At 50.3% G+C, this 18,409-nt stretch overlaps 1 protein-coding gene across 1 annotated transcript in view; it reads right to left on the reverse strand.

Annotated features, from left to right (window-relative positions):
- Nucleotides 1–18,409, reverse strand: part of LOC107117359 (voltage-dependent L-type calcium channel subunit alpha-1F-like) — a 140,721-nt gene that overhangs the window by 121,298 nt on the left and 1,014 nt on the right. The window contains 5 exon segments of the mRNA XM_015419459.1: nucleotides 372–524; nucleotides 7,079–7,221; nucleotides 11,404–11,543; nucleotides 17,723–17,828; nucleotides 17,953–18,214. Of these exon segments, the coding sequence (XP_015274945.1) occupies nucleotides 372–524; nucleotides 7,079–7,221; nucleotides 11,404–11,543; nucleotides 17,723–17,828; nucleotides 17,953–18,214 (804 nt within the window).

Genomic DNA, 18,409 nt, shown 5'->3' on the forward strand with positions numbered 1-18,409 from the left:
CAAGGGAAAACCATAGAGTTTTCCCTTGTATGGCCGTGGCCCCGCCCCCAGCGTGCCCGGCGTCATAATGTCACTTCCCTGTGACGTGCACGCTGGGGCGGGGTTCCCCCCCGGGGCCCGATTCCCCGGCGTCGGGGAACGGGCCTCTAGGGCGGGGGGATTTCCGCCCCCCGGGGGGACTTGGCAGCCCTAGTAAATGTATGCAAATAAAGCAAGTTTGCATGTATGATACATACAATCTCTGAACACATTGCCCTTCCCAACAGCATGTCTACACGTGCTTATGTGGGTCGGTCCCACTACCAAGAGTTTATTACTTGGGGACGTGGAAGGCCGGGAGTCGGCGCCCTCCGTCCCTCTGGCAACACTACCTGAGCCAATGATGAAGCAGGTCTTGTGCATGCGCCCGATGAACAGCTCCAGGCCGATGATGGCGTAGATGATGATGACGAAGAGGACCAGCAGTGCGATGTGCAAGAGGGGCACCATGGCCTTCATGATGGAGTTCAAGACAATGTGCAGGCCTGGCGGGAGGGAAGGGAGGGAAGGGCAGTGAGGACTCAGCGCGCAACACAGCCTCCGCCGGCTCTAGGTTATTTTTTGCTTCATTCATTTACACCCCTCCTTTGTCCCCAGTGAGGACCCAAAGCGGCTTATGTGGCTCTGCTTCCCTCCGTTTTATCCTTACAACAACCCTGTGAGGTAGGTCAGGTTAGGGGCAGTGGTTAGGAGAGGCCAGTTTAGTGTAGTGGTTAGGAGTGACAGATTCTAATCTGGGAGAGACGGGTTTGATTCCCCACTCCTCCACATGCAGCTGCTGGTGTGACCTTGGGTCAGTCACAAGTTCTCTCGGAGCTGTTCTCCCAAGGGCAGTCCTCGAAAGAGCTCTCCCAGCCCCACCGACCTCACAGGCAATGCTCCCTCTAAACTGAGTTCCCCTCTCCCCCAATAGCTAGCAATCCAAAACAGTGCAGTGGAGCCTGAGCGGTGGGTGTTGCCTTCTGACACACTTCCGGTGATGTCAGGGGGTGTGGCATATGCAAATCAGTTATGCTAATAAGTGATGCTAATGAGCTCCTGAACCTCTTTTTCTACTAAATGACCCCTGGGTACAATAGTAGCAGAGTACTTAATAAACATGCAGTCAGTGGTAGATTTCCCTGTCGGCATGGCCAGGCTGGATGATGATATTGGCACAGGGCCTTAGATAGTAAAATGTGGCTCCTTACCTAAAAGCCTGGCGGAAGAGCTCCGTTTTACAGGCCCTGTGGAACTGCAAAAGGTCCCGCAGGGCCCTGATCTCCTCCGGGAGCTCATTCCACCAGGTTGGAGCCACCACTGAAAAGGCCCTGGCCTTGGTCGATGCCAGCCTGGCGTCCTTAAGGCCAGGGAGGGCCAAGCAAATTTGAGACCCTGACCATAGTGCTCTCTGGGGAAAGGCGGTCCCTCAGGTAGGTAGGTCCCTGGCCATAAAGAGCTTTAAAGGTACGCATATCGAGCAAGAGGTGGTTAGTCAGGAGCTGAGGAGGGGTGTGCGTCATGGTCAGTGGTGACATATCTCCTGCACACATGGCCTGGCCTGACAAAGTGACACTTATGTCAGATCCGGCCTTCTTAACAAATGAGTTCAACACCTCTGCTCTAACCACCACACATGCTGGCCCTGTGCCACCGGAGCTGAGTGCAGCCAGAAAGGGGCTCTCTCTCCTGTTTGGGGGGAACCTGGTGCTAAAGACAACCCGATGCTGGATTAGGTCTTCATACATACGAAGGCAATTTACAATGGAAATAAAACACACAGAATAAAATGCAGTCAAAACATAAACAACAACATTCCAAAGCAGGACTCAGGGCTGGCAGTAAACTTAACCAAACACAGTTTTAAATAAAAACCATCTCCAACTGCCTCTTAAAGATCAAGAGCGAGGGGGCCAGGCGCACAGGCCCGTAGCTACAGTGGGGCCTCCTGGGGCCCGGCCCTCCCAATTAACTGCCAAGGCCCCCCAACTTCCAATTTTTAATTTTATTTGTGGTGCTCCCTTGGGGGTGTGTAAGGGGTGCCCCCGACTTATTTAAAGCCCCCCCCACATTAAAAAATCCTGGCTACAGGCCTGCAGGTGCACCTCCCTGGGGAGGCTGTTCCGTAATGGTGGGGCTACCACTGAAAAGGCCCTCTCTCATATGCCCAACAGATGAATTTCTCTGATTCTGTGAACTGAGGCAGATCATGAGAGGGAGGCCAGCCCAGGCCCATAGCTACAGTGGGGCGTCTCGGGGCTAGGCCTCCCTAACTTACTGGCAAGGCCCCACAACTTCCCATGCAGCCCAGGCCCATAGCTACAGTGGGGTGTCTCAGGGCTAGGCCCCCCTAACTTACTGGCAAGGCCCCACAACTTCCCATCCAGCCCAGAGTGGCGGCAGGTGTGGGGAAGGAGCCAGGTATTTCTGCAAAGCAGTCTGGCGCGAAGGGCCAGGTATGGTGGCCACGCAGAGTCAGACAGCACCTCTCTATTTCCCCCCAAAAGTCTATTTTCCCCAGAAAGCACTTGTGGCGGGCCGGTTGCACTGTGCTGTCTGGCATGAGGGGCTGGCTGTGATGGAGTGAGAGGCTGCTGCGAGGAGGAGGTGGCTTGGTTGAGGCCCGGGTGGGGGAAACGGCAGAGCGGCTCAGGATGGGAGTAGGGATGCCCCCTAAGAAATGTACATGCCCCCCCCGACTTAAAAAACCCTGGCTACAGGCCTGCCTTGAGTCCCACAGTGAAGATCCTTGTGCCGTGGTGGCAGCTGCTGCCAAAACGACATTTTTTAAAAATCTGCACAGCCTATCAGATCTTCAATGACCAGTCAGAAGCCTGGCTGGGCCCAGGGGACATTTCCTGCGGGAGCGCACAGGAGCGGAGCTCCGGCAGTAAGGAGCCCAGGGGGCGGGCACCTGCAATAAGCCCCGCCCCCTGCTCCCAGCAGCCCTCAGTCGGGCCACAAGGAGCAAGAAGCAGCCAGGTAAGTCACAGAGCGCCCCCCCCCGGCCCGCCTTCAGGTACAAGCTCACCTTCCTCTGTGAGATCAGATCTCCACGTCCCCCCCCCCATAGCTAGCAATCCAAAACAGTCCAGTGGAGCCTGAGCAGTGGGCGCTGCCTTCTGACACACTTCCGGTGATGTCAGGGGGTGTGGCATATGCAAATAAGTTATTTATTTATTTATTTATTTAATTTTATTTATACCCCGCCCTCTCCGCACGCAGGCTCAGGGCGGCTTACAACATGGGGAGCTAATGAGTTATGCTAATGAGTTATGCTAATGAGCTCCTGCGCCTCTTTTTCTACGAAATGACCCCTGGCTGGGCCAAAGCCCCATCTGGCCCCCTACTTTCTACAAACAGTGTGCAGGCAACCGGGGAAATGTCCCCGCGGGCACCCTTGCTTGAAAGCCAGTCGAGTCCGACTCTAGGGTTGCGGTGCTCATCTCCGTTTCAAAGCCGAAAAGCCAGCGCTGTCCGAAGACGTTTCCGTGGTCATGTGGCCGGCATGACTAAACACTAAGGTGCACGGAACGCTGTTACCTTCCCACCAAAGTGGTACCTATTTATCTACTTGCAATTTCTTGCTTTCGAACTTCTAGGTTGGCAGGAGCTGGAACTAGAGACGGGAGCTCACTCCGTCATGCGGCACCCGGGTCTCGAACTGCTGAACTACTGACCTTCCACAGCCTGCAGTTCAGCGTCTTAACCACTTGAGAATAGGAAGTCCAAATTTTTAGCCTTTTCTCACACGGAAGGCGCTCTAATCCTTTGATTGTCTCTGGTTGCATTTTTCTGCTTCTACGTTATTCTTTTTGAGAAGGGACGACCCAAACGGACACAGTGTCCAAAAATACAACTGCGGCATTGATTTGTACGACAGCGTTATGACACTGGCTGAATTTCTCTAGCTCTCTAGAATGGAATTTGCCTTTTTGTTTTTGTTTTTTAAACCACTGCCACCACCATCCGAGAGCTGACATTTCCACTCAGCTATCCACCCTGACCCCGTGATCTCTTCCCCGGTTAGTCACAGCCTGCTCAGATCCTATTAGCGTACATCGCTTCACCATGAGCTCATTTTGATCCTTTGTAGGAGAACAAGAGAAGGCCCACTGTCCGGGATACAACGACCCAAGTTTGCCCCTTGCAAAAGCAGAGGAATGAAATCTCGTGACATCGGAACACAAAACTTTGGGATATTCCCCCTAGCATTCTTGGCTCGGGAAAAATACAGTTCAGAAACAGCAGCTCCGGATATCTAGTCCTTCCCTTGAAGAAAGCCAGTGTGTCTGTTAGAGTTGCCAACCTCCAGGTGGTGCTTGTTTCGCTCACCTTCATCAGGTCACAATCTGTCAGGTGCTGCACATAAAGTCACATCTTTTTGAACTATAAATGGAGCATTCTTGTGTCCTCACACGCAATGCTCCCTCTGAGCTGTGGAGTCTTGTGAGCAAAAATCCTACTGGCAAGTGATTTGGCTACTGCAATAAATTAGTTTGCTCTGGAGCCCTCCTTCCTTTTTTTTTTTTATAAAATTTTTGATTTTCTTACTATACACTACAAAACTAAAACTACATAACTGAAACTACAAAAGAGAGTAACAAGGCACTTGGATAAGCTATTCATACGCGTTGGATATATATCTACATGCTAGAGAATTATATTCAAATCTTTAAATTGTAATAAAAGTGTTCCAATAGAAAAGACATAAAGAAATTTTTGGTATGAAATCACATCTGGATACTACGAGTTCATTAAATGTCAGCATAGACAGTCTTAGATCTTCACTTTGGTTTCTTCTTAGCTTTACTTTTCTTCTTTTGCCAGGGGAGATTTACTTTAAAGGATTTAGGAGCAGCTACTCCTAGGTCGGAATCAGAGTCAGAGTCAAAAATTTCACCCAAAGACACGGAAGTATCTGTAGAAGATGAACTCTCCGTATCGGATTTCTGTTGTTCACTGTTTTTTTCCGTTGCCTTCCCTTTCTCTGCTCCATTTCTTTGTTTGGTTGGGGTTTGTTGATGTTTAAGAAAGAGTTCTCCTTTTAATACAGTCAATCTGGAGTCCTCCTCCCTGAGCTAAGAAAAAAATGTGTGAGCCGGAGGCTAAAAAACTGTGAGCCAGCTCACACTAACTCATCTTAGAGGGAACATTGCTCACACATAGAATAAACTGGCAGCTCCTGTACCTGAGGAGACAGTCCATAATAGTGGGAACCTGTCTAGAAGCCAGTTGGAATATACCAGAATCAGTGGGATAAATAGTTGGATGAGCTTCAGGGGTAAGTTTATAACATACCCGGATTTCTCTTTTCAAACTTAGAAAAATCATTTTTAAAATATATGTTTATAAAAAAGACGTGACTTTATGTGCAGCACCTGACAGAGCGCGACCTGATGAAGCTGAGGGAAACGAGCACCAATCGGGGTCCGTTGCTGTGAGACTGCATATTAATGTGTTGCTTTAATGCAGGGGTGTAATAACAATTGATTGGCACAGTAATGAGATAATACGGAGAACAAGAAGAACTGTGAGAAAGTGACGCTTAATATATGTCTTTAAAGAATCATAGAAAAGTGAACAAAAATAATATACATAATCATAGAAAAATATATATCGACGGTGATCTCCGGAATGTCTTGCCGTTTCAAAGGAAGATCTTCTTCTGAACAAAGATGTGGGACAAAAACTGTCTCTCAATAGTTCAAATCCTCTGGTGACGTCTCACAATTATCAAAGAAGATTTTCAATAATCATACCAGCTGTAATGTATAATAGATTGAAAATCTTCTTTGAACATTCCGGAGATCACCGTCAATATATATTTTTCTATGATTATGTATATTATTTTTGTTCCCTTTTCTATGATTCTTTAAAGACATATTTTAAGCGTCACTTTCTCACAGTTCTTCTTGTTCTCCGTATTAATGCAGGGGTGGCCAGACGGTGGCTCGGGAGCCGCATGCGGCTCTTTCACACCTATTGTGCGGCTCCCAGCAGGACGGCTGGGGAAGCTGAATATCACTAGCGAACAAATATCACCAGTCAAATAAATATCATTACCGATATCTGCTTTTTACCGCTTTTGTTATTATTTTTGGCAGTCTCGTTTAATGTTAATAAAAAGCAAACCTGCATATTTCCCAGTAAAAACATGTAATATTTCTTCATGTCTTGCAGCTCCCAAACATCTGACGTTTATTCTATGTGGCTCTTACGTGAAGCAAGTTTGGACACCCCCTGCTTTAATGTGTTGCCTTCAGGGGTCATTTCGTAGAAAAAGAGGTGCAGGAGCTCATTGGGGTGGGGGAACGTGCAGATCTGCCCTCACAGAGGAGGGAGAGCTGGTACCTGAAGGCAGGCCGGGGGGGCTCTGCAATTTACCTGGTTGCTTCTTGCTCCTCGTGGCCCAACTGAGGGCTGCTGGGAGCAGGGGGCGGGGCTTGTTGCATGTGCCCGCCCCCTTGGCTCCTTACTACCAGAGCTCCGCTCCTGTGCGCTCCCGCAGGAAATGACCCCTGGTTGCCTTAATATGCAAGTATTTTATTGGGAGAGTAATTTTTACTCCAGTCTTTGAGCTGTTGGGTTTGTTTTTTGGGGGCTGCAATTTACAAATCACTGCATTTCCATTGTTGTTACTCATCAACCTCCAAGTGGTGGCTGGAGATCTCTTGCTATTACAATTGATCTCTAGATGACAGAAATCACTATCCTACATGTTGGGTTGCCACCCTCCAGGTGGGACCTGGGGATCCCATGGAATTACAGCTCAACTCCGGACTGCGGAGATCCATTCCCCTGGAGAAAATGGCTGCTTTAGGGGGGTGGACTCTGTGGCATTGAATATACCCTGCTGAGGTCCCTCCCCAAACCCCTTAATTCCTGGTCTCCACCCCCAAATCTCCAAGTATTTCCCCACCCAGAGCTGGCAACCCGAGACTACGTGTGCATGCGTGTATTGTCGTAAGCCGGCTTGAGCCATGAGAAACGGTGGGGTATGCTTTAAGAAATAAAACCGAAATGAAAAATGTTAAAGACGAGAGACAGAGAAACTTACTGGGGACACCGGATACGAGGCGCAGGGGTCGCAGAACACGGAACGCCCTTAGAGCCTTGACATCAAATCCACCAGGCTTTCCACTCATATGATGGGCCTCCCCGGGCTTGTGGGAAACTTGCTCCAAAATCACACTGAACAGCCTGTGGGGAAATAAGAGGACGAGGTCGTTCCTCCCAAGAAGTGTGGTACGCACCCAGGTACAAGCAGAAGAGAACTAACCGGGTTTTAGACCTGCGGCCATTACCCCTACCCTCAAAGTGTTGGACGGGCCTTGGAAGAATGATAGAATCATAGAGTTGGGAGGGGCCATACAGCCCATCTAGTCCAACCCCCTGCCCAGTGCAGGACCAGCCGAAAGCATCTCTGACAAATACTCGTCCAGCCTCTTCTTGAAAGCTGTCAGTGAAGGGGAGCTAACAGCCCTGCAGGATCGGACCAACAGATTCATCTAGGGGTTGGACTAGATGACCCTGGAGGTCCCTTCCAACTCTATGATTTTAGTCCAGCATTCCTGTTTCCAACAGCAGCTCACCAGGTGACTCTGGCGGCCCTCGGATATCCAGTGGCCTTCTCACTCTTGTTTTAATCTCAGCATCTGTTATCCAAAGATAGACTATTTCTGGACATGGGGGTTCCATTCCAGTCCAAGCTGCCCTGCTAGATCAGTCCAGAGTGCTACCTCTAATAGTGAACCGCTTCTGGGAAGCTCACAAGCTGCAGCTGGAGTTCAAGGACAGCAGCATCTTAAAGACCAACAAGGTTTTCTGGGGATGACCTTTCAAGAGTCGACGCTCCTTCAGGCAGATGCTCTGGGAGCTTTGACTCTCGAAAGCTGATGCCACAAAAAAAACTCGTCGATCTCGAAGGTGATACTGAACTCCAGCCTAGCTGTTCTCCTGCAGACCAACACAGCTTGTCCCCTGAAACGATAATAAAAACAGTGGGCTCTTCCATGTTCTCGGTTTTGTTGCTTGTATGTTCCCGTTGCTTTGGTGTGTGTTTTTTCTGTTCGCGCATGCTTTGCTCCCTCTAGTGGTTGATTCGACATTACATCGCTTTATGTCCGGAATTGGACATAATGCGATGTAATATCGAATCGACCACTAGAGGGAGCAAAACGTGTGCAAAAAAGGGGAACAAAAACCACCGAAGCAACAACAAGAAGAAGAAATTGGATTTATATCCCGCCCTACACTACCCAAAGGTGTCTCAGAGCGGCTTACAAACTCCTTTCCCTTCCCCTGCCCATAACAGACACCCTGTGAGGTGGGTGGGGCTGAGAGAACTCTGACAGAGACTGCTCTTTTTCAAGAACAGCTGTGCCAGAATTATGGCTTGCCCAAGGTCATCCAGCCAGGTGCAAGTGGAGGAGTGGGGGAATCAAACTCGGTTCTCCCAGATTAGAGTCCGCACACTTAAGCACTACACTTAACCACTTAACCACTACACCAAACTGGCTCAGAGCATATAAGCAAGGAAAACGAGAACACGGAAAAGTCCAGAGTCTCTGAGCACATACAAAAATACCTTTTGTCCTCCCAAGGGCGACACCAGCCAGCTTCCTCTCCTCCAAGATTTAATTTTTATTTATTATATTTCCATCCTCCCCTTCCTCCCCAAGAACAGAGTAGTAATTTATGAAGCCATCCCATTTTGTCCTGTCCAAAAAGACAACAACAACAAACAAGCAAAACAAAACAAAAAATCTTGTGATGTTGGTCAGACTGAAAGAAAATGGCCCAGGCTGAATTTCCTGGCTGGCAAGAGGTCTGATTCCAGGTCTCCCTCCAAGTGCCACACTGCTGTTCCACATAAAAAGGATGCTAAAAGAGGCCACCCAGGATCCTTTGAGGTTTTGGAGTGAATCCAGGCTTGTCAAACTCTAGGTGGGGCCTAGGGATCTCCTGGAATGACAACTATAGAAATCAGTTCACCTGGAGAAAATGGCTGCTCTGAAGGGTGAATGTGAACAATCACGACCTAATCAGAGAACAAATGTAAAGAAAACGGTCGTGAGAGTCTGGGATCCATTAGAAGCTTAGCAGCATATTTGAGCCTGAATACTTATTGAGATCAGTGTTCTGTCTAAATGTATTATCTTTCCTGATTTCTTGTAAAGCATTTTATGAGCAAGAGAGCTTTTGTACTACTCTACTATTTCCTGAGGAAGATCCAATTCTGAAACATCGTTATATAATCCGGAGACGACACTGATGATGTATTTTCACACTAGGATTTTCGTATGATTTGAAGGAATTTGTTTATTGTGTTGTAGTGCTTGTTGACCATAACAGACAGAAAGCATCTTCTTTGCAAGTCTTGTTGACGGCTTGATCTGTGGGTCAGACTCTCAGGACTGTTTTCTTTACATTTGTTCTCTCGTAAAAGAAATCAACCCTGACTGTTCCCTGGAAGGCCAGATAATGAAACTACTTTGGCCACCCAATGAGAAGGGAGCACTACCTGGAGAAGACCCTGATGCTGGGAAAGATTGAAGGTCAAAGAAGACAAGGACGGCAAAGGATGAGATGGTTAGACAGTGTCATAGATGCAACGAACATAAAGTTGAGCCATCTTCAGAGGACGGCGGAAGACCGGAAGGCCTGGCGTGATCTGGTCCATGGGGTCGCAAAGAGTCGGACTCGACTGTGCGACCGAACAACAAAGGGTTGCCAAGTCTTACCTTGGCTTTAGCGGGGGGACTCCAGGACCTTGCTGGGAGTCCTCTAGCGCGCATGCTGCAATGACGCCACAGGAAGTAACGTCATCACGTCAGGGGCGGGGCCACAATCATTCGAGGGGAAACCATAGAGTTTTCCCTCGAATAATTGAGCGTCCCCCCGCAATGTGCCCGATGCGATGTGGCGTCATCGCGTCAGGCACTTGGGGGGGTGGGGTTCCCCCCGGCGACCCAATCCAGGCCGGCAGGGAACGGGCCTCTCGAGCGGGGGTTTCCCCGCCCCCCGTGGGGAACTTGGCAACCCTAGTTCTCTGCTCTGCAGGGTGGCCATTTATACCCCACTGAAGTCCCTCCTCCCCAAACCCTGCCCCTCCCCTGGGTTCACCTCCAAATCTCTAGGGATTTCTCAGCCTGGAGCTGGCAATCCTAGGTGAATTTCTCACATCATGGGGTGCACATGCTTAGGGTGAAAACGTCTTCAACAGGGCCTAATAGTTCAAGAGTTTTACACGGGTTCGCTACAGAGAAGGCAAACACCAAGGGGGGGGGGGGAACATACACTTGCAGGTAACAGTATGGCATCTGTCCAGTTCTGAAATGTGCAGGCCAAGAGGAACTGGACTAGCTTCAACAGATGGATTTCTACAGCCCAGTGGATAAAAACAAGATCAGTCCCTCTGGAAAGAATGGCTGCAGGGCTATTTTTGGACAGGAACGCACAGGAACGGAGTTCCGGCTAGCTCCCAAGTTGGCCACGCCCAGCAGGACCTCATTAGCATAATAGGCCACACCCAACAGCAGAAACTCATTAGGATTGGCGACATTAGGGGCGTGTGGCCTAACATGCAAAGGAGTTCCTGCTACAAAAAAAGGCCCTGGGTTTGGACAACAAACAAGGTAAACAGAATAAGAAGCAAAAGGTGGGTGTGGCTGGATGACCACACTTCTGGTAACATGGGGGTGTGGCCTAAAGTGCTAATGAGCTGTGCTGTCAGGGGTGTGGCCTAATATGCTAATGAGCTTCTGTTGTTGGGTGTGGCCTATTATGCTAATGAGTTCCTGCTGGGTTTTATCTACAAAAAAAGCCCTGAATGGCTGCATTTTGGAGGGTGGATCTACAGCCACGTTACCTTGCTGAGGTCCCTCCCCAGCCCCCCCCTCCCCACCCAAAACTGGCAACCCGCGAGTCAGTGCCCGCTAAGCATTTTAGACTCGGCAACTCACGGTTGGTGCCCGCCAATAATTTTTTTTTAAGTGGGTGGGACAAAGTGGGGCTTTGGCCCAGCAAGACTTCTCATCTGCCACTGGAGATTCGATTGGCTGTGTGCAGATTTTAAAAGAAGTTCCTTCGGCAGTAGCTTCCACCACAGTATCTTCGCTGTGTGACTGACAGTAAGCTGCTGCTGCGGCCATTTTGTGCCTAACTCCACCTCCTGGAGCAGCCATTTTGTGGATGTGCCCACTACCTTTAGAATTCCAAAGGTGCCCACACGCTCAAAAAGGTTGGGGACCCTTGCCCTAAACTGTCTCCCTTGCCTGCACTCCCCAGCAAACGGTCCACCCCAGGGAAAACGGAAGTGAAAAACAAGCAACCTTTCAGAGTGGTTTACGTCCACGCCTTTTCGCCACGTTAAAAACTCACCCCACAACAACGATGACAAAGTCAAGAAGGTTCCAGCCGTTGCGGATGTAGGCACTGGGATGCATGACCAGACCGTAGGCGAGGATCTTGAGGAAAGTCTCCACCGTGAATATGATGAGAAAGACGTACTCCACTTGCTCCTGCGGGGTTGGAAGGAAGATGGGCAGATGCCCCAAGGCCTTTGCTTTTTTTCCTGCTCTGGGAAACACTCCCTTTTGTTTTGGATTCGAATCCAGATCTTATCATCAAGCGCTCCAAAATCAGGGTGATTCTAAAGACCTCCATATGAAAGGTCAACCGGCCCATAGCTACGGCAGGGCTATTGGGGGCTCTGCCCCCTTCCTTAAAGAGCCCGACCCTCCCATAAAGGCCCCCCCATTTCTTCCAAAAGCATTCAAAGCTATCCTTTATATGCTTCTGAGAAGAAGCGGGGGGTGGCGCACACCCCTCTCCTTCCCTCCTGCAAGATTTAAAGGGCCCTCCAGCTGATCCGCGGGCCACGTGCTCCCCGCGGATCAGCTGAAGGGCCCTTTAAATCTTGGAGGGAGGGAGGGAGAGGGGTGTATGCCACCACCCCCTTCATAATGGCAAATAATGGCAGCCCCACCAGGGGGGAAAAATTGCCACAAAATCCTTGCTACGGGACTGAAGGTCAACCGTTCCCCTTCTGGAAAGCTAACCGCTAGATCTGAGTTAGATTTGAGTCCAGACGCACCTTGGGAACTAGCAAGCGTTTTGGAGTGGAAGAAGAAGAGGAGGAGGAGGAGGAGGAGGAGGAGGAGGAGGAGGAGGAAGAGGAAGAGGAAGAGGAAGAGGAAGAGGAAGAGGAAGAGGAGGAGATTGGATTTATACCCCGCTCATCACTCGGAGTCTCAAAGCAGCTTACAAATTCCTCTCCCTTCCCCTCCTCACAACAGACACCCTGAGAGGAAAAAGAAGAAGAGATTGGATTCATACCCCGCCCTTCACTACCCAAGGGAGTCTCAGAGCGGCTCACAAACTCCTTTCCCTCCCCCTCCCCACAACAGACACCCTGAGAGGTAAAAGAAGAAGAAGAGATTGGATTTATACCCCGCCCTTCACTACCCAAAGGAGTCTCAGAGCGGCTTACAGACTCCTTTCCCTTCCCCTCCCCATGACAGACACCCTGGGAGGTAAAAGAAGAAGAAGAAGAAGAAGAAGAGATTGGATTCATACCCCGCCCTTTACTACCCAAAGGAGTCTCAGAGCGGCTTACAAACTCCTCTCCCTTCCCCTTCCCCTCCCCATCACAGACACCTTGTGAAGTAAAAGAAGAAGAAGAAGAGATTGGATTCATACCCCACCCTTCACTACCTAAAGGAGTCTCAGAGTGGCTTACAAACTTCTTTCCCTTCCCCTCCCCACAACAGACACCCTGTGAGGTAAAAGAAGAAGGAGAAGAGATTGGATTTATACCCTGCCCTTCACTACCCAAAGGAGTCTCAGAGCGGCTCACAAACTCCTTTCCCTTTCCCTCTCCACAACAGACACCCTGTGAGGTAAAAGAAGAAGAAGAAGAGGAGATTGGATTTATACCCTGCCCTTCACTACCCAAAGGAGTCTCAGAGCGGTTTACAAACTCCTTTCCCTTCCCCTCCCCACAACAGACACCCTGTGAGGCAGGTGGGGCTGAGAGAGCTCTGACAGAAACTGCTCTTTTAAGGACAGCTCTGACAGAACTATGGCTTCCCTGAGGTCATCCAGCCAGGTGCAAGTGGAGGAGTGGGGAATCAAACCCGGTCCTCCCAGATTAGAGTCCGCGCACTTAAAACCACGACACCAAACTGGTTTTCGAGAGTCAAAGCTCCCTTTGTCTCGTTGATCTCTAGGGTGCCACTGAACCCAGATGTAACTGTTCAACCACAGTCCAACACGGCTGCCCTCTGGAACTACGGAGACAGTGGCTGCAAACCCCCCGCGAAAGGGAACAGGCGAGGATTTCTCCGGATTAGCACCCTCTCTGTTCAAAACCGGCATGAGCTGCTTACGGAGCCGGCATAGAAAACCGGAGCGGCACGCAAACAGACGTGCCAACGGGGCAGACAGCCGGGAGGACGACACGGGCACACACCCCAGCTGCAAGCACAGCGGTGCACACCTATGCACACTGGTAAGCAAGTGTGTACATGCATGATGGCATGTAGCGTTGGGCAGACATGCACAGAGAGAGAGAGAGAGAAGGAAAGACTGATAGAGTCTGCATGCAGAACCCAGGCATCCTAGTTGATAGATCCTCCCCTGCTGTTCTCTGAAGAGCTGGTAAAAAGTGCAAGCCTAAAAAACGGGGTCACATCCTTCTAAGACTGCTAAAAGTCAGTGGATTCATTTGCATCACACAGTGAGCCCCTTTCCTTCCGTCTATGCCTGCCTCTCCTCTCCGGTTGCCAAGCTCCTGGTGAGGCCTGGAGATATCCTGGAATTATAGCTGCTCGCCAGGTGACACAGATCAGTCCCCTTGGAGAAAACGGCTGCTGGGGAGGGTGAATGAATGAATGTTTATTTGCGGTTAAAGGCCATTCGTCGTAAGAACACATTCTTATAAAAACTGTAGGAATTGGTTCTAGCGCAAATATATATACATATATGTTTAGTCCTAAAACCTTACAAATATTTACAAAATAGAACAATCTAAGGGATCTTAGGTAAGTCTAGAAAGTCAAGTCTATATAAAATGATGAGGAGTCATACAAATAAAAGCCAGTTTGGTGTAGTGGTTAAGTGTCCGGGTTTGATTCCCCACTCCTCCACTTGCACCTGCTGATGTGACCTTGGGTCAGTCACAAAGCTCTCTTTGAAAAAAAGCAGTTTGTGTCAGAGTTCTCTCAGCCCCACCCACCTCACAGGGTGTCTGTTGTGGGGATGGGAAGGGAAAGGAGTTTGTGAGCCACTCTGAGACACCTTTGGGTAGTGAAGGGCGGGGGATAAATCCAATCTCTTCTTCTTCTTTTACCTCACAGGGTGTCTGTGGTGGGGAGGGGAAGGGAAAGGAGTTTGTAAGCCACTCTGAGACACCTTTGGGTAGTGAAGGGCGGGGGATAAATCCAATCTCTTCTTCTTCTTTTACCTCACAGGGTGTCTGTGGTGGGGAGGGGAAGGGAAAGGAATCTGTAAGTCGCTCTGAGAGTCCTTTGGGTAGTGAAGGGCGGGGTATAACTCCAATCTCCTCTTCTTCTTCTTTTACCTCACAGGGTGTCTGTTGTGGGGAGGGGAAGGGAGAGGAGTTTGTAAGCCGCTCTGAGACTCCAAGTGAAGGGCGGGGTATAAATCCAATCTCTTCTTCTTCTATATGTGCACATGCTTCTTCTTGTGGAATTTTGGAGAGTGGACTCCAAGTACGGTGCTCTCTTATGTTCTTATGTTCTTATGGTTGCCGACTCTGGATTGGGAAATAACTGGAGATTTGGGGGTGGAGCCTGTGGAGGGCGTGGTTTGGGGAGGGGGAGGGGCCTCAGCCGGGGTACAATGCCACTGAGTCCACCGTCCAAAGCAGCCATTTTCTCCAGGGGAACTGATCTCTGTCAGCTGGAGGTCAGTTGTAAAAGCAGGAGATCTTCGGGCCCCACCTGGAGGTTGGCGGTCCAAACTCCATGCTATTATACCCCTCTGGGGTCCCTCCCCTCTCAAAACCCCGCCCTCCTCAGGCTCCACCCCTAAATCTCCAGGAATTTCCCCACCCCAGAGTTGGCAACCATATCTCCTGTACTGAGAATAAAACCCCAGGAATCCTGGACCCGCCACCCTGCTGTTATAAGCCATAAAAGAGCCAGTCTGGTGCAGTGGTCAACTGCGCAGACTCTAATCTGGGAGAACCGGGTTTGATTCCCCACTCCTCCGCTTGCAGCTGCTGGATGACCTTGGGCAAGCCATAGTTCTGTCAGAGCTGTTCTCTCAAGGGCAGTTCTCTCAGAGCTCTCTCAGCCCCACCTACCCTCACAGGGTGTCTTTTATAGGGAGGGGAAGGAGTTTGTAAGCCGCTTTGAGACTCCGAGTGAAGGGCAGGGTATAAATCCAGTCTCCTCTTCTTCTCTTCTAAAACACTACTCTTCATCCACCCACGCCTGGTTTGTGTGGTTTATGAACTGTGCAACTTTCAAAGTTTAAATCGGGTACTAAGAGCAAGACAAAAAAGAGAAATGAGATCCAGGTCTGTCCCTGACCCCTCTGGGGTAAAGTGTGTCTGGTTTTACCCTGGAAGGGAGAGCAGGGATCAGAAACTGGCCAAGCTCCAGTTTTAGTCAAGGGATTATTCTGGATTTACTCCCGGGAAGCTGAGATCAAAGTGCAGCCCTGACCCCAACCGCAATCAGCCGATGACTTCAGATTTGGAGGGGAACCGTTGCGAGACCCTCCCATTAGTCACCGGAGACAAACTGGCTGGGGTGGGGGGGAGAGACTGTTGCCTCATTTGCCCCCAGTCAGGTGGTGGCTTAATGGTTATTAAGAGATAATAGATTTAATTAGCATTAAAGCGTTTCTTTTGGCAGAAATCAAGAGGTAAAGATGGAATCGCTGAGAGAGGAGGAGGCTGTAGCAAAGGACTTGGTGGCCTAGAAGAAGCAGCAGCAACTGTGAGACAGGACTCCTGGGTTCTTTGGAAAGAAAATGGGATGCAGCGGGTTACAGCTAAGGGAGACAGGATTTTTGGGATCAGAGGAATGCAAGTCCTTCCTTAAAGGCCAAAACAGCCCTGGAAGGGGCCCAGGCCCCTGTCCTTGCCTGCCTTTCAGTGAGAGAAACAAAGGCTTGAAGGCTGGCAATACTGTTGTGGTTGCCTAGCAACGGCCAGTGAGGGCATTTGTTTCTTAAAGCTGTAAGCGCTTTTATTTTACACACGCCTACACATGTATGTGTATGGATTTCAGATTTTTCTGGAAACCTGGGTCTTTTCTCAGGTTTGTAGGAAGACCTGGCTTGTCTGACCACAGCTCTACTCTCCAGATTTAAGTATCCACAAATGGGACCATGTTAAGAATCTTATCGATAGTGCTGTCTTTTATGGCGTCAGAATACCAGTTCACCTAGTCCCCAGCAATGTGAGATTTGCAACTATGATTAACCATTTCTTTTCCTCCCTGGCATGTGGCCTGCTCCTCAGGGAACCCAAAGAGTGATTAACACATGGAATTCACTGCCACAGGAGGTGGTGGCGGCTACAAGCATGGACAGCTTCAAGAGGGAATAGGATAAGCACATGGAGCAGAGGTCCATCAGTGGCTGTTAGCCACAAGGTATAGTTAGAAACTCTCAGTCTGGGGCAAGGGATGCTCTGTATTCTTGGTGCTTGGGGGGTTGGGCAACAGTGGGAGGCCTTCTAATGTCCTGGCCCCACTGCTGGACCACCTGATGGCACCTGGTGTTTTTGGCCACTGAGTGACAGAGAGTTGGACTAGATGGGCCATTGGCTTTTCTTATATTCTTATGCTAGCTCCGTGCCCCTCTAGAGAAGGAGGGAGAAGAGATTGGATTTATACCCCACCCTTCACTACCCAAAGGAGTCTCAGAGCATTTTATAATCTCCTTTCCCTTCCCCTCCTCACAACAGACACCCTGTGAGGTAAGTGGGGCTGAGAGAGCTCTGAGAGAGCCATGACTGACAGCTCTGTGAGAACTTGTGACTGACCCAAGGTCACACCAGCTGGCTGCATGTGGAGGCGTGGGGGAATCCAACCCGGTTCTCCCAGATTACAGTACGTGCTCCTAACCACTACACCAAACTGGTTCCCTAAGCAAGAGTCTTGTCCATAGGGTTGCCAGGTTTGGGTTGGGAAATACCTGGAGACTTTGGGGGTGGATCCAGAAGAGGGTGGCGTTTGGGGAGGGGAGGGACATTAGCAAGGTACCATGCCATAGAGTCCACCCTTCAAACCAGCCATTTTCTCCGGGGAGATGATCTCTATCAGCTGGAAAGTAGTTGTAAAAGCGGAAGATCTCCAGGCCCCACCTGGAAGCTGGAAACCCTGCTTGCCCACTTTCCTGAAACATGAGGCAGGTGCTACACTGGGTGGTCAGAATAGCCACTGGTGGCATGTCAAGGAGCCATATGCGGCTCCCAATCCACTGACTATCACTGGCACTGAGTTATCACTGATCCAATCTGACCACAGCAGGCCTCCAAGGCCTAATCCAAGGCCTCAGGCAGATATTTCCCCTTTCCCCTGTCGTTTGTGGTCTTTCGAACTGGAGATGCCAGCAACTGAGTTTGGGACTTCATACGTTCAAAGAATACATTTGGCTATGGAGCTAGACCTCCCCCCCCTTCCCCTCTCTGTCCATCCGCGGCTTTCGGAAAGGCACTTACCAAGTTGTGGTTGGCGACGTTGGAGTCGTCCTCCGGAAAAGGGATATAGACCCCTAAGGCCACGCAGTTGGCAAAGATGGTCATGAGGATCAGGATGTCAAAGGGTCTGGAACGAGCCCGGTTAAGGAACCCTACTGGAATCTCCTTCTCCTTCCCCCTCCCCAAGCCGGCGGACATCCAAAACCGCCCTCCCCCCCCCAGCCGACCCGCTCCTGACGGGCAAAGGATGCTTCCATTCCACGATGCTGATGGCGGCCCGGCGAATGGGGTTGTTCAACTTGAGGCAGAAGAGCGCTCGGGGCGAGCGGTGGACCACGTTGGTGCCCTGGGTCTTGTGTTTGTTGTGCTGGAGACGCTTCCTCTGCCCGCCACTGCCCGTCGAGCCCAAAGTGTCCGTGCCCCCGTTGGTGAGCGTCCAGGCCAGGGCCTGGCCCGTGGCCTCCACAAAAGCCTCGGCCGCAGAACGTGGCGGTGTCTCGGGACTGCCGGCCGCTATGGGACAGGGAGGGGGGGAAACCGGCGTCGAGGCCGTTACCAGATGCTTCCTGCTCCGTTTCTCAGTCCAGACGGAGGTGGGAACGTGTAAAGTTACCCTCCCCGAAAACTCCAACTTTTTGGGTCACATCGTAGGAAGACAAGACTCACCGGACAAGACAATGACGCCAAGAAAAGTGGAAGGCAGCAGGG

This window comes from Gekko japonicus, unplaced genomic scaffold (assembly GCF_001447785.1).
Source record: "Gekko japonicus isolate JY-2015 unplaced genomic scaffold, Gekko_japonicus_V1.1 scaffold617, whole genome shotgun sequence".
In the NCBI taxonomy this organism is placed as follows: domain Eukaryota; kingdom Metazoa; phylum Chordata; class Lepidosauria; order Squamata; family Gekkonidae; genus Gekko; species Gekko japonicus.